Consider the following 14,714-nt stretch of genomic DNA (forward strand, 5'->3'; position numbering starts at 1 on the left):
AGAATAGCCAGACAAAGAGATGGAAAGGGCGAGAAACCAAATTTCATAAATATGGGTCCTGGAATGAAAAAGTTTTTAAGAACCCCTGACTTAAAGGAAATGGCTTTTACAGTAGATTACACCATAGCCATTAACAGGCATTGCAGTATCTGGGGTGGCTTTAAAAGCATTTAAACTGCCTATTAGACTATGAAGGACAGTGCTGTCTAAGTACAGTCTAGGGAATCCTAAAGCTCCTTAAAAGAGCCCCAGGGCATCCTCAGCCATTTTTTTTTTTTCCACTGTTGTTTCATTCATGAGAAGTGACCACAGTGAAAGACTGTAGAAATCATACAATCAGATAGGTTAATCATGGGTTTCACTCTCAACTCTTACCTCCCCAACTTCAGTATATACAAACATGCAGTTCTATTTTAGTAATATCTAATGACAAAATCTTCTTGATAGTTATGAGGATCCTTCCTATGCATAAAAGGTATAAGAACCAGTGATAAATAGTTTGAGAACCAGAAAATAAAAATAAAAACACCAGCCTGATTATTTCTCCCTTTCCTCATTTGTTCCCTCCATCCCCTCCAATCATCCTTCACTACCTCCTCCCTCTGCGTCCATCTCTTTGCTTCTCTCACCTTCTTCCTCCCTCTGTCTTTCTCTTGCCCTGCCTCTTTATCTCTCTTGAACTATATAAAAGAGACTATGTATGCAGGAGGGATAAGCAAAAAGACAAATTCCAATTATCTCGTGTCACAGCATGACCTGTAAAGTAACCTTAATCTTCATCTTCTCTCCCCACTCCACCCACTCCCACCCCCTTCTCCACAGTGATAAACTGTGGGGATCCAGGTGTCCCGGCGAACGGCCTTCGCTACGGAGAAGACTTTGTGATTGGTCAGAATGTGTCCTTCCAATGCCAGCCAGGATACAGTATGGAGGAAGATGGATCACCTGTGAGATCATGCACCCAGAATGGGACATGGAATGGGAATATGCCTATATGTACAGGTAAATAAACTATGAAACCTCCCAGCTCTGCTATAGCCCAGGATATCACTTATTACCTAGTCCTGACCCTAACATATACTCACAATGAGGACCTGCAATAGACATGGTAGATATGATAATATAGCATAACTTTGTATTGCTATGTTGCCTTTCCCTCTGAGACACATATACATTTCATTTCACCAGAGGGGTCAGAGCAAAGGGGAGGGAGTGGGAATATGCATATATATACAGGTAAATAATAAGCTATACTGTATAGGTAAAAATCAACAGTGTGGTAAAAATGCTGTTAAACTACCCAAACACTAATTTGTAAACATAACTTTTGTCCTAGTCCTGAGTGTCTTTATTCAGAACGGGAATTGGAGTGGAAATATATCCTCATAGATAAGTATTTAATTATAATGGAAAATATACTGCACCACTACTAGTGCCACAGTACCCTGTTTAACCCTAACTTGTACACAGGATGGTACCTGGAGTAAAATTCTGCCCATGTGTACAGATAATAGTACTGTGCAACTGCTGTGTTCAGCAGTAATCTCTCAAATAAAAGTTAAACCCTTTCCAAGAGCTGCTTTATAACCCTAGCTATATAAAGACAGACAGATGCAGCAGACAGACTCTCGCTCACCATGCAGCCAGTGCCTTTGTAAGCAAAATCAAGAAATAAAAAACATTTCAGATACTAGTCACATCTGACAACGTTGCACCATGGCAGCTGCTGCTTGCAACTGCGGTAATGTATAAATTTAAACTGATCTATTATTGCATTTAATTATAACTCTTTCTGGATAAGAGTGTCTCTCAGTTGCCTAAAATGTTAAATTTGCATGTCAACATTAAGAATAAATATTCAAATCAGTTCTTCAAATCAATCAATCAATCAATCAATCAATCAGTTTCCCTCTCTTTTAAGCCATCAGTAACAAGCTAATACAGGACAGAGATTTTGAGTGAGACAGCAGCATCACCTGCAGCTGCTCAAAAATCATCTCAAAAATCATCTCTCTCTCTCTATCTCTCTCTCTCTCTCTCTCTCCCACCCCTCTCTCCCTCCCCCACCCCTCTCTCCTAGCGGTGACCTGCACGGCGCCCCCTGCCATCAGTAATGGGGTACTGCAGGGCAGCGACTTTGAATGGGGCAGCAGTGTGAGCTACAGTTGCTCACCTGGCTATGAGCTCTCATTCCCTGCCGTCCTGTCCTGTGTGGCCAATGGCACCTGGAACGGCATGCTACCACAGTGCTTACGTAAGCGTGCACGCGTGCACGCACACGCACACACACACACACACACACACACACAAATATAAACACACATACAGTGTAAATACATTTGTACACATTCATGCAAACAGGCACAAGCACATGCCATGTTATTTTACTTACCACTTTAGGAAGCAAGTTTCTACATTTGTCCTAAACTAAAAGCATGGATAGCATTACACATTGAACCCAGAAAGTGCCATTAGTTGTAAGCTAACATGATGGGTTTGTGTGTGTGTGTGTGTGGGTGGGTGTGTGGGTGGGTGTGTGTGTGTGTGCAGCCAAGTTTTGCGGTGACCCAGGCACTCCAGTTGGTGGGTTCAGAGAGGGACGAAGTTTCATCTACCAATCAGAAGTCTCCTTCACTTGTGCTCCGCCTCTCATCCTGGTCGGCACAGCAACCAGACTTTGTGAGAGTGACGGCACTTGGAGTGGAACACAGCCGCGCTGTATTGGTAAAAAAATTTAAAACATATTTTCATGATTTTGATGGTGTTCATGTGAGTAAACAGGGAGGGCACAATACAAATGCGATCCAAACATTTTGTGAGAACTGCCTCCGACACTGTTGGTCATAAAGTTTGCATCAGTTGGCTGGAAAGTCAGTCTTGAATTTTTGAACCGGCACAAAATGATTCAAGTCTTGTACAGTTCGAAACCTTGACACTGTATTTTTTTTTTTTAAATATATAAATACAAGTGAAGGAGGTTGTCCGGTCCTGCGCTCTTCATCCAAGTTTCCAACTTGTTCAAAGTACAGTACCAAGGCTTTTAACCTCCACCAAAAATTGATTTCCAGATTTTACTGATTACTTTTTAATAGCTCCTGACTACAGCATCAATCATTTACCCTCATATGAGCTGCAGCACAGCCTGAGATTTTACCTACTTCAAAGTCTGGGTTAAAATTAAAAGGCGGTGCTGGTTGTGCTACTAGAGCCCCTAGACCCTTGAATGAGGTTTCCCAGGAGATAATTTTCATAAAATGAGTATCTTCTTTTAAATCACTTATTAAAGCATAGTTTTACAGACTTGGTATCATGTAACTTTCCAGTGGGTTAATTTTGTCCCATCGCTGTAAATATTTTTTTCTTTTTATTAGAGTTACTTTTGTTTGTGTATTAATGTATTTACTTTCCTGACTGTGAAGCAGTTCAGAACATCTCAGTTTACTCATGGGTTTGCTGAGTAGTAGAACTACTCTTCTGTCCAAGTTAAAGTTGGATAGACTTATTGGAACAATAGTGAATAGTGATTGGAGTCTCATCAGTGACAAGCTTGTCAATGAAAAGGGAGTCTTAGGAGGACAAGCCTTCAATGTCCATCCCTACATGACTGTATAGCGGTTAGAAAGTTAGTTGAACCACACAGTAATCCTGATGTGTTTATCAATTTCTTGTTTAACTTAAGGCCAGGCTGTACAGTTGAATAATTATTGGAACAGGGTTGCCACAACAGTTTGGAAAGTACGCAAATGTATAGACCATTATTTTCATGATTTCCGGTAAAAGTACAGAATAAACAATCATGAAAAACTCTGGAAATTGACCGCTACACTGATTTCTTGCCCCTGAGAGAGACTCTATACACCCGTAGCCAGTGATCAGTGATCTTTTTAGCCTACAGTCTAAATTGTGAAACAGTGAGCAATAGATGAATGAAGTCTGTAAAAGTAGGGATTTTATATGGGAAAATGTGTAGGAACCCTATTAGGAATTAAATCGATAGCGCTGAATGCTATTAAGCCAGAAACCGCAAGAACACACTGGAACATACTTAGTAAAGGCTTCCGGAAAAGGGCATTCACATCCAACTTCAAAAAAGCTACTGCTGTCTCGGGATTAAGACCGAAATGAGAAGGGAGAGTCAGCACACTTTACAAATGGTCCCACTGGGTCAATTCACCACCACATATGACGTTCAGAGCACCACTTCACATGTCTGATTCAGAGCAGGTGCTTAAACATCAAGGATGGTGATGAATTGCAATAAATGGGAGCTTTTATAACGCGAACAGACTCTTGACTTTTTATTTCTTGATAGCACTACATATGAGATGCCTACTTCTACAGCCCCAATAAAGTGGTGTGTGCCTTCTGAAATAGATGTTCCAAAAATAGATGATTCCCTGGGACTTATCACTTCAATGATGAAAAGTTTATCTACGACTACTGAAATGGTCAAACTCTTAAAAATATGCTGTTTATGAGGTGAATTCTTTCTTTGTTTTGTAACATTATTGGTTCAGGATGGAGACTGTGATACTTGGATGGCTTCGACACAAACACACACACAAACACAAATTGACTTTCAGTGTTGCTTTGTTTTGTTTTTTTCTATGATGGAGTCTAACTGAGAATGTTATGTTTCTGATGAGAGAAGTGCTGGGGTTTGTTTGTGTGTGTGTGTGTGTGTGTGTGTGTGATGTATTAGTATGTGATTGCGGCTGTGTGTATCTGTGTTGGTGTGTGATGTGTATTACTATGTGACTGAAGCAGAATGAGTTTTGAGCTGAAGCAGCCTGCTCTTTAAATAAGACAGACAGGGATGGTGTGAGAGAGAGAGATACAGTGACAGAGAATGATAGAAAGAGAGAATGGGAGTGGGGAGAGAAAGAGGGAGAAGAGAGAGGGAGGGAGCGACAGTTAGAGAAAGAGAAAGAGGGTGAGAGAGAGGTAGAGAGAGGTGGAGAGTGAGTCTGTCATTTCGGAAGCTGTATTGAATCGAGCTCTGCGTCAGGATGTGCTCTACATGCTGATGACCCTGCCACACACACACACAAACACACACACACAAACACGCAAACACACAGAGCTGGGCCTCTCTTCGTTTTCTGATAAAGCGCTACTGCCCCCTGCTGCCCTGCTGGGGTACATAACCCTCTGTTACCATGACAACAGAGAGAGAGAGAGGGAGCGAGAGAGAGAGGGAGAGATGAGGACATATTATACTGCTAATTTTCACTTTCTTTTAGATTTTCTGTGCAATTACCATGTGGTTGTCCCCTTCAGAACCGACCAGGACCAGCTGTGAGAACCCAGGGACGCCGCGCTATGGCTCTTTAAACAGGACCTATGGATTCAAGGTAAAATATCTATACTAAACTAACTACCTAATTACTTACCTAAACAAACTAATAAATAATCCAGGAGCCCCTTGTTATAGCCAACAGTTACCTGTGATACTGTAAAAGTACTACCGCCCATTTGCACAGGTACCTAATATTTTCAGTAAACTAAAATAGTTTCAACTAATACTGCTAGAGAGCAAATACTTTCATATATGTGGTATCAGCACAGCGCAGAGTATGTCATCCGTTACAATGATCTTCCCTTGCCATGAACTGCATTAAATAAATTAACCAGATATCTATAGCATTCCACTACTAACAAGGTCTTCTGATTCAGGGCTCTTTCTTCCTATGCTAAATAAGCTTGAACCCTAACTAATGACTGACTCTCTCTCTCTCTCTCTCTCTCTCTCTCTCTCTCTCTCTCTCTCTCTCTCTCTCTCTCTCTCTCTCTCCTCTCTCTCTCTCCCTCTTTCTCTCTCTCTGTCTGTATAGGTGGGGAGCGTGGTGTCGTTTCAGTGCCAGCCGGGTCATTTAATACAAGGCTCTTCCTCTAGAACTTGCCAGCCTGACCTGACATGGAGCGGAATGCAACCCGAGTGCATACGTAAGAAATACACATCTGATGAACTATTGATCTGTTCACCCGTCTGTCCATCAGACTGACTTAGGTGTACAAATTCCCTCTCCCCACCCTGCAGCCCATGCCTGCAAGCAGCCAGAGAGTCCGCTCCATGTGGACGTGGTGGGGATGGACCTGCCTGGTTTTGGCTACACCCTGGTGTACAGCTGCCAGCCCGGCTACTTCCTGGCCGGGGGTTCTGAACACAGAGTCTGTAAGAGCGACGGCACGTGGACTGGAAAGATGCCTATATGTAGAGGTAAAATTCTTGCCTTTCTTTGTATCTATCTGCATTGTACTTTTCCATCTATATTATGGGCGTTTAGTTGACATTCCTCTCCAGAGCAACTCACCATGAGTGAGCAGGTAGGAGGGTGCAGCGTCTTGCTCAAGGACACTTTGACTAGACGTCTGGCTGGTAATGGATACATTGATTGTTGCAGGGATTGTAGTTGTGACCTAGTGGGTCATCCTCGGCAACTTCACCATGTAACTACTAGCATAGAACACTCATTAGGATGTACTTAAGCTGACTATGTAAATACTATGTTAATACTATTGCAAAACACTGAGGTCTAGATTCACCAGGACTGCGTTGCGAGGGCAATTTGTGCATTTTTTTGCATCTTAGTTGCTTGAGTTAAGAGTGCAGATTTTTCATCTTATTCACCAAGACATTTATGCAAATTAAGTTGTGGTACAAACAAGCCCGCGCAAGCAAATAGCCCCCTTCATCACCAATTGCAAGGGAAAAGTTTGTGCTTCAGCTTTAAAACTAATTCACCAAGGCTGGCGCCCTAAAGTGCCCTTTAAAATGGTGCTGTTCTCTGATCCACTTTGAGATTCTAGGACGAATACCCTGTCCCTTGCTTGCCTGACTTGTTGGCAAAGGTGCCCACACCGATAGAAGCTGTTGTGAATGGCCAAACTCTGTCTTTACCTTTCAAAGGATCTAACATGCGATATACGATAATTTGGGGGATTTGGTGTTGCAAAGTGTTGGTGAATTGGGCGCAATCTCAATCTCTATTTGCATTGCCTTGCCTACAAATAGCTATTATGTGGGCAAAATAAGAAGAACATATAATTTACATATGCATGACCATAATAGGTTTAAAGAGGCTTTATTTTTTGACCAGTGCCACCTATTACACACTTTCCACTCATTGCGTGTGAATGTTAGTAGCCAATAGTGAATAGCACGGCATTCTGATTTGGTATTTTTGGTGATATAGAGCGCACTCCTCCCTGTGCAAACCTTTAGTGAATCAAGGCCTGACTTTCCTAGGAAATCAGCAGATCATTCCTTTTAATTAAATCATGGTTAAGATGTAAGCTATGTAGATGTATATAGATGTATAAAACACTCCAATTCCCAATTTCCTTACTCTCTCCCAACATCTCCATCCGTGTGTTTTAATGAGACATCTCTCACTCTCTCTCTCACACTCTCTCTCTCTCTTGTGTGTGTATCTAGCTGGAGAGAAGAAGAAACCTGTGAAACCAGCAACAGGAACTCCCAGTCCGAAACTGAACGGTGAGTTCTAGTCTAGTCTATTCCTGTCTAGTCTTGTCATGTCAGTTCTCTTCTATTCCTGACTATTCTATTTTTGTCTGTTTGAGCCTGTTCTTGTCTAGTCTAATCAGCTCTGCTCTGCTCCAGTCCACTCTGGTCTTTTCTATTATATTCAGTTCTAGTTTGCTCCCACCCTGGTCCTAAATGATGTCCTCTTCTATATTACATATAGAAAGGAACATTATAGCTGATATAATATTATAAATTCTCTCTTCTCTGTTCTGTTCAGCTCTGCGTTGTTCAGTTGTAGTTCAAGAAGTCTTTGCTTCTGATTGCACAAGAAAGGGTTCCTGTAACTATGCACAGGTTCCTATAACCATCAAGGCAGCAAGCAGCCCTTAACTCTACCTATTCTGCCCATAGTCCCACATGACATCTTTGTTCCTAACTTCATATGGAGAGGAAGTTAAAACTGTCATCAGAAAATATACGGGCAAAGCAAAGTTTCCCTTCCACCTATTTCCATATTTGCTTAAATCCCGTTAGGCAGACTAGACTAACTTCTTTTTTGGGCTGGGAGTCAATGAGAATGTCTTACATTTGATCCTATACATGTATATATTTTTTTTTCTGTGAGACACTTATTTGATTTAGCCAACTGTGTAAAGTTTAAGATCTTAGTGATAACGTTCTGACACCAAGAGACGTCTTAAAATTGCTTCACAGTTGCATATTATGGTAGTGTCAGATGTGGCCTATATCTTGATATTTTAGCCCAGGATCTTTGTTGTAGATGGAGACAGCCTGTGAAACTACCTAATTGCTTTATTTTATTCTATTTTCATTCTATTCTAATCTATAGTCCCAGATGATGTCTTTGCTCCTAACTACATATGGAAGGGTTCTTACAATTATCGTGGGAGGAAGCAGCCGATGACACTGAGCATCACCAGCTTCAACTCTACAACAGGAAGAGTCAACGTTACCCTTACCAACAGCAACATGGAGCTACTCCTATCAGGTGTGATACAATACAGTATGATTACAATATGATTATGATACAATGTGATGTGGTATGATACGATGTGATATGATACAATATGATATGGTATGATTATGGTACAGAACCATTTGATGCTTTATTGGTCCATTGGTCCAGACACAGAAAATCTCTCTGTGAGTGTGAGGACAGCACAGTAAGGGAGTATTTAGCCCTTATCAGCAACATGGAGCTCCTGCTCTCAGGTAAACACATTTACTGGGAACAGTTTGAATTGTTTGCACTGCTCTCTAATGGTGGATTATTGGTGTCTGACTTTCCCTACTTTCCCAGGGCTGTCAGCTGTTCTTTACTGTTGTTACTGTAACCCCCCTAACACACACACACACACACACACACACATACACACAAGCACACAGACCTCCCAGGGTCCTACAACAGTATCAGCAGGGGGTTAAGACCCTATTAAAACACAAATCCTGTTGAGGCTAGAATTGGTTCCTGGGGTAGCAGAGAGCACAACCACCATATCACAAAACCATGCAGTTATCCTACTTTTAACATCCGTCTCCTGGCTTAAAGGAGCGGCTTTAGATCGATAACAGCTAAAGCTGCGCTCACGCAGGCACCAAAAAGCCTGATCTTCGACTCTTTCAAATTTTATCTAGTGTCGACTCAAGCAAAGGAAAACTAGCTTAAACAAGTGGAAACTAGCTTAGTGCCACTTTCAGCCTCGTCACCTGTTTTGTCTGTGAACAATACAACAGTTTAAACTATCAAACCCAGGTATATCAGTTGCACATTCACCACCAATAATTTCCAACATCTAGGCTAAGCTGATGACATCAAACAACAAAAGACTCAATGCAACCTGCTTAGGCCTATAAGTGATTTTAGTCTGAGAGGGGGTGAAGTGCATGGTATCCACACTACACTCCCCACTCCCAAAAAAATAAAGCATTAAATCTCTCTCTCTCTCTCTCTCTCTCTCTCTCTGTGTGTATAGGTGGGGAGCGTGGTATCGTTTCAGTGACACACACACACACACACACACACAGAGGACATACACACTTGTCAAGCCTGACAGATGGCGCAAGTGCCAAAAGACTAATTCCCTTTAGAAAGAACGAAAGAAAGAAAGAGAGAGAGAGAGGCATGGGGTATTATCTTCTTTCATTCAGACCTATTTTCACATTGAACTTACATTACGCAACTTACAACTTACTCTTAGGGATCTTTTCTATTCCATTTTCTCTCTCCACTTTTCTATATTTGAAAAGCAAGTGTAAAAGTAATAATAGTAAAGAATAAAGTGGCACAACCAAGATGTATCTTATTTGTGCACAATGTAGCCTACTATAAAGAGTTTTTAGAGCATCCAAGTTGATTTGTGCATCACTTACATACAGCCACATTGCATCAACGCCTTTACCTCGAGTTTGGATCAAACTGTAAATTCCCAACTCAGCAAAATATTTTGCATTGCCACAGTCCACTCAGCCAACAAGACAGATATGTTAATCAGTGTACTATCCATAGGAAATCGTCCATTAATGCATCATGTAGCATGTCGTGCAAAATGTATAATTTGCTTTGCTGCAAAGGCGCAAGGTTTTACTGTGTAGCCTCTCATCTCTCCTAACTGTCTCTAGTTAACGGTCTTGTCTCTCTTTATAAGTGGGGAAATGATGAAATTTCTCCTCCTCCATTCCGACAGTTATTGCAACTGACAGCACAACATATGACAGGCATGATAGCCAAGTGACCAACTACACTGACAACCACTCAACACACAACAGTCAGTCCATTTTGAAGATTCAGAAAGCAGCTTGGAATATGCTAAATGCTATGGGGATAGCGCACAATGTAGCCTACTATAATATAGCCTACTATAGTCTACTGACCAGTAGAAGTAACTGCAAACAGATATAAGTGAACGTAACTGAATGGAAGTCTATGAACATTGTCCCCCCAAAACATCCTCCTTACAGACAAACCAACATAAAGAAACTGTCCACCTAGTGGCAAGTTTAAAAGTATCAGGCCTACCTCTGGTTAGAGAACAATATGACCAGGCTTACAAAGAGAAATTGAAGATGAAAACGTCAAATTTATTACAAATAAATAAGGTTAACAAACGTACAATAGAGCGTGTTAATAAGTGAAGTCAGTGGTGTAAGTGAGTGGATGTGTGAGCAGTGTGGTGTGAGGATGTTTTATAGTGTAAACTCAGAGAAACAAGACAGGGTGCGTGAGGCTTATCTGGGTTGTGGCAGGTGTTCAAGCCCCGGGAACACCAGACCCTGATGAACCCTCCAGCTCCGCCTACCAGGAACCTGCAAGACAGAAACACACACACACACACACACACACACACACACACACACACACACATACAAAAGCAAAGCCCTGGCAGCCATAGCCAGAGAGTCGTCACAACACTAACTAAATATATGACAGATTCAGGCTTGGATAGAATGTCCTTTCCACCCCGAGCATCTGCAGCCGGTGTGGGACTTGGTGAAGTCTTCTATTAAATCTCCCAGCACCCACTTTACAGTTTGGGCAACCCATCCTGATCTGAAGACGAGGCCCTTCTCTGCTCAGTTCACAAACGACTGAATGTCCAACAGATTTCAGCTGCTTCAGCAAGTGATGCACACAGACTTGCTTGCTTCACTATCGCACTCATGTCTAATTTCAAACCACTCTGCCTTTTTAAATAAGTTTTGATTAAGTTGATTTGTTTGTATTGTTACTTTTTTCCTCTATTATTTTCTATATTAGGAGGGGAATCTGAAGTGAACCATTTAAACTAGAGGAACCAGATGAAAGGGGTCTATAAGCTCTACTGAACCAGATTTTTTTTTTTTTTTTCAACCAGTTTACTTCATTTTAATGGGATATCCCAAAATATTCTTCAGCTTAACACAGACATACCCGCAGTCTGTGTTATTGGACTTGAACCCATTTCCAGACAAATTTAGCAGTCAAATTTAGCTGACCCTTTAAACTTTGAACATCAAACTCGCATCTGAGAATTTAAAACTTGTCTTTGATCCAACTCTAAACCTTGAGCACCGCACTAAAACGTTTTTTACCGACATTGCAGAAAATAGATTGGTCCTGTCTTTTACCAGCACTGAGAATTATACATGCATTAATATAAAATCACTTTGATTATTGTAAAAGCTCACATAGACACACGTGCACGCAAATGCACGCACATGCACACACATACACACACACACACACACACACACACACACACACACACACACAGGCTTCAGATTGTGCAGTGTTCTGTAACCAGCCTACTAAGTATAAGCCTGTACCACATACCACAAGTCATATATAAGACTTTACATGATTATATTACAGATTCCAGGTAAATATCTGAACCAGGGAAACTGACTATCTACCTATTTAACTACTCTATTCTTTTTTATTGTGTAAGGACAAGTTACTGTTGTTGACACACCAGGAGAACAAGGGAAACCTGCTGAGGGCACCAGTCGTCTATTCTATTGTATTCCACTGTGTTCTATTGTAAACCAGGTGTTTATTCTACCCTCTCTAGGCGTGTATAAGGCTTCTGAGGCCAGACTGTTACTGCTGATGTACCAGGTGAACCATCTGAACCAGGGAAACCAGTTGAAGGATTCAGTCGTCTCTCCAGCCAAAATCACAGATGACTCCTGGACAATGGATGGATTTGTAAGTCTCAATGGATCATGAATCAATCAATCAATTTAATTAACTTCAGTTGAGTTCAATTAATTCAAGATAATAACAGGTTAATCTTAACATCTATAGTATAAAACAGTACATTAAATAGGTTTTTATTAATAGAAAATGTGTAAGGGTAATTTAGTAATGTTGTTGGATAAGCCAAAACTTTACTGCTGCACACATCACTATTTCTCATTATTTGATGTAAGTATTATTTTTTATGCCTGTATTAACTAAATCTTCATCATGGACTAGCTGCAGTTGTTTAGCACCAACTAGTTTCTGCAATTCTAAATGTCTGGCTTCCATACAACTACACTGATCAGGTCTGGAAAACCCTTGCAAAACATGGGAGGCCTTTTTCTCAGTACTTTGGTTCACAGCATAACAACAGTCAGAAGGCCATATTTCACTTGTTTTTTCTGCAACTCAAATGCAAGCTACATTTTGTAAATCTAATATTGTCTGTTTTTAAAATGTAAAAATTTGTAACGCCTGTCTTGAATCTGTAAGTGTTGTTTTGCTGTGTTGACACAACAGGTAACACAAACGGTATCTACCTTCTTCCCTCTCTCTTTATCCCTCTCTCTGTTCTCTCTTTCTCCCTCCTTCCCTCCCTCCCTCTCTCCCTCCCACCTTCTCTCTCCCTCCCTCTACCAATCCCTCTCTCCCTATTTCTTCATCCGCTCCGTTCCTCTCCAGGTATCAGCAGAGCCTGATGGCTCTAGTTATGTATTCCAGGGTTTCATCCAGGGGAAAGACTATGGACAGTTTGGACTGCAAAGACTGGGTAATTCTGTTTCATAATGGTACTCTATGCTCTGTTATGCTGTGCCACAGTATGTGTCACATTAGGGTATGCTGTGCTAGGGTATGGTAACAGCAGCAAATAACTTAAATATCTTTGTAGTAAGCCAGCTTGTATTGTAAGTGATAGATACAAAACATTCTGCTACACTATGCTTTATGTATATATTAAACATTGGTTTTCTATTGTTATGGTAACAAAACCACACACTGCATTCATAATGACCTAAACACTTACGGTTATAAAACCATTACAACTACTGCTAATATTACTACAGCTATTACATATAGGGCTACTATTAACCATACCACATCACTGAAAAATAACAACATTAATAGTAACATTAATAACATTGCAGCCAGTTTGTAAGGATAGAGCATTCATTATTTTATTATATCATCAGTACCATTTGGCTGGATATGACAATGTTCCTCCTGTGTTTGTTTCTGGTGTGTGTATGTGTGTGTGTGTCCTTGCGTGTGCCAGGTCTGAACATGTCAGAAAGTCAGAACTCGTCTCCCCCTCAGCTTGGTACCAACAGCAGTTCTGTGGCTATCGCCATTCTGGTGCCTTTCTTTGCTCTCATCTTCACTGGCTTTGGCTTCTATCTCTACAAACAAAGGTATGTGTTATATTATCTTGCATGCATTGCATCGAAGTGCATTTCTATTGAATTTCAGCTGCAGAATTTCAGATTCTGTTGCTCAGTACTTTGGTACAGAACAGAATATGTTACAGCCGTTAAATTGGCAGGTCACTTGTGCTGGTTCTTCTGTGTTGTCATACAAAATATTAAAGGGATTGTTCAAGTTTTTAAGAAGCATTCTGATTTATCAAAATAGTACCTGCCTCTGTGTTTTGGTTGTTGAGAGGCAGGTAAGTCATTGTCTATAGCAAATTGTTATGGAAAACAGAAAACTGAAGGTCGTAACTTGGATTTTTCAGAGATATGGTTTAAGCCCAATTGACTGGCACTAGCATTGTTAATAGATGCAAATAACTTTTGCTGTTAATATCTCAAAAAAGCTAACTGAAGGAATTACTTTGGGATGGACTGAACAGAATCCCATTTCAGATAGGCTTCTTAAAAACTAGAACTATTCCTCTAATCTTTGATCTTTGTTTATAATAGATCTACTCCTAAGACTCCATTCGCTGTAGTCCACTGCCTACACAGTTATATTAATATTAGTAGATTATCAGACTATTTTATCACTATAACACTGTACTGATATTGGCTTTACTGTTTGTTTCCATAGAACCACACCTAAGACACAGTACACAGGCTGTTCAGTCCATGAAAACAACAACGGCCAGGCTGCCTTTGAGAACCCCATGTACAACACAAATGCCAAGGCAGTGGAGGGGAAGGCTGTTAGATTCGACCCAAATCTCAACACTGTCTGCACCATGGTCTAAGGATGGATTATATATGACCCTCACCCCGACCTAAAGACTCAAATCTCTAACCTAACGGGACCACAACTGGTACAAGGCTGTGGAGGGGAAAGCAGAACGCTTCGACCTAAACCTCAACATTGTCAGCAACATGGTCTAAGGATGGGTTTATACAAGACCCTTAATCCAACCCTAAATACTCAGTACCATGGTCTAAACGTAAGGGCCATATGTTACCCTAAATCCAACCCGAGGGGAAAGCTGTCCACTTCAAACCAAAACTCAACACTTTCTACACC

At 41.0% G+C, this 14,714-nt stretch overlaps 1 protein-coding gene across 1 annotated transcript in view; it reads left to right on the forward strand.

Annotated features, from left to right (window-relative positions):
* The window catches only part of LOC139657313 (CUB and sushi domain-containing protein 3-like), a 117,988-nt gene extending 103,552 nt beyond the window's left edge, over nucleotides 1-14,436 (forward strand). The window contains exons 53-64 of the mRNA XM_071535104.1: nucleotides 823-1,002; nucleotides 2,081-2,254; nucleotides 2,551-2,724; nucleotides 5,281-5,354; nucleotides 5,835-5,946; nucleotides 6,041-6,220; nucleotides 7,439-7,498; nucleotides 8,340-8,498; nucleotides 12,058-12,194; nucleotides 12,912-12,999; nucleotides 13,504-13,639; nucleotides 14,277-14,436. Coding sequence (XP_071391205.1) covers nucleotides 823-1,002; nucleotides 2,081-2,254; nucleotides 2,551-2,724; nucleotides 5,281-5,354; nucleotides 5,835-5,946; nucleotides 6,041-6,220; nucleotides 7,439-7,498; nucleotides 8,340-8,498; nucleotides 12,058-12,194; nucleotides 12,912-12,999; nucleotides 13,504-13,639; nucleotides 14,277-14,436 — 1,634 coding nt within the window. The remainder of the gene's footprint in view (nucleotides 1-822; nucleotides 1,003-2,080; nucleotides 2,255-2,550; nucleotides 2,725-5,280; nucleotides 5,355-5,834; nucleotides 5,947-6,040; nucleotides 6,221-7,438; nucleotides 7,499-8,339; nucleotides 8,499-12,057; nucleotides 12,195-12,911; nucleotides 13,000-13,503; nucleotides 13,640-14,276) is intronic.
* Nucleotides 14,437-14,714: the final 278 nt, after the last annotated feature.

This window comes from Centroberyx affinis, unplaced genomic scaffold (genome assembly GCF_046629955.1).
Source record: "Centroberyx affinis isolate AG114_WGS23_722 - 3 ecotype Tasmania unplaced genomic scaffold, CSIRO-AGI_Caff_v1 ptg002666l_1, whole genome shotgun sequence".
NCBI classification, from domain to species: domain Eukaryota; kingdom Metazoa; phylum Chordata; class Actinopteri; order Beryciformes; family Berycidae; genus Centroberyx; species Centroberyx affinis.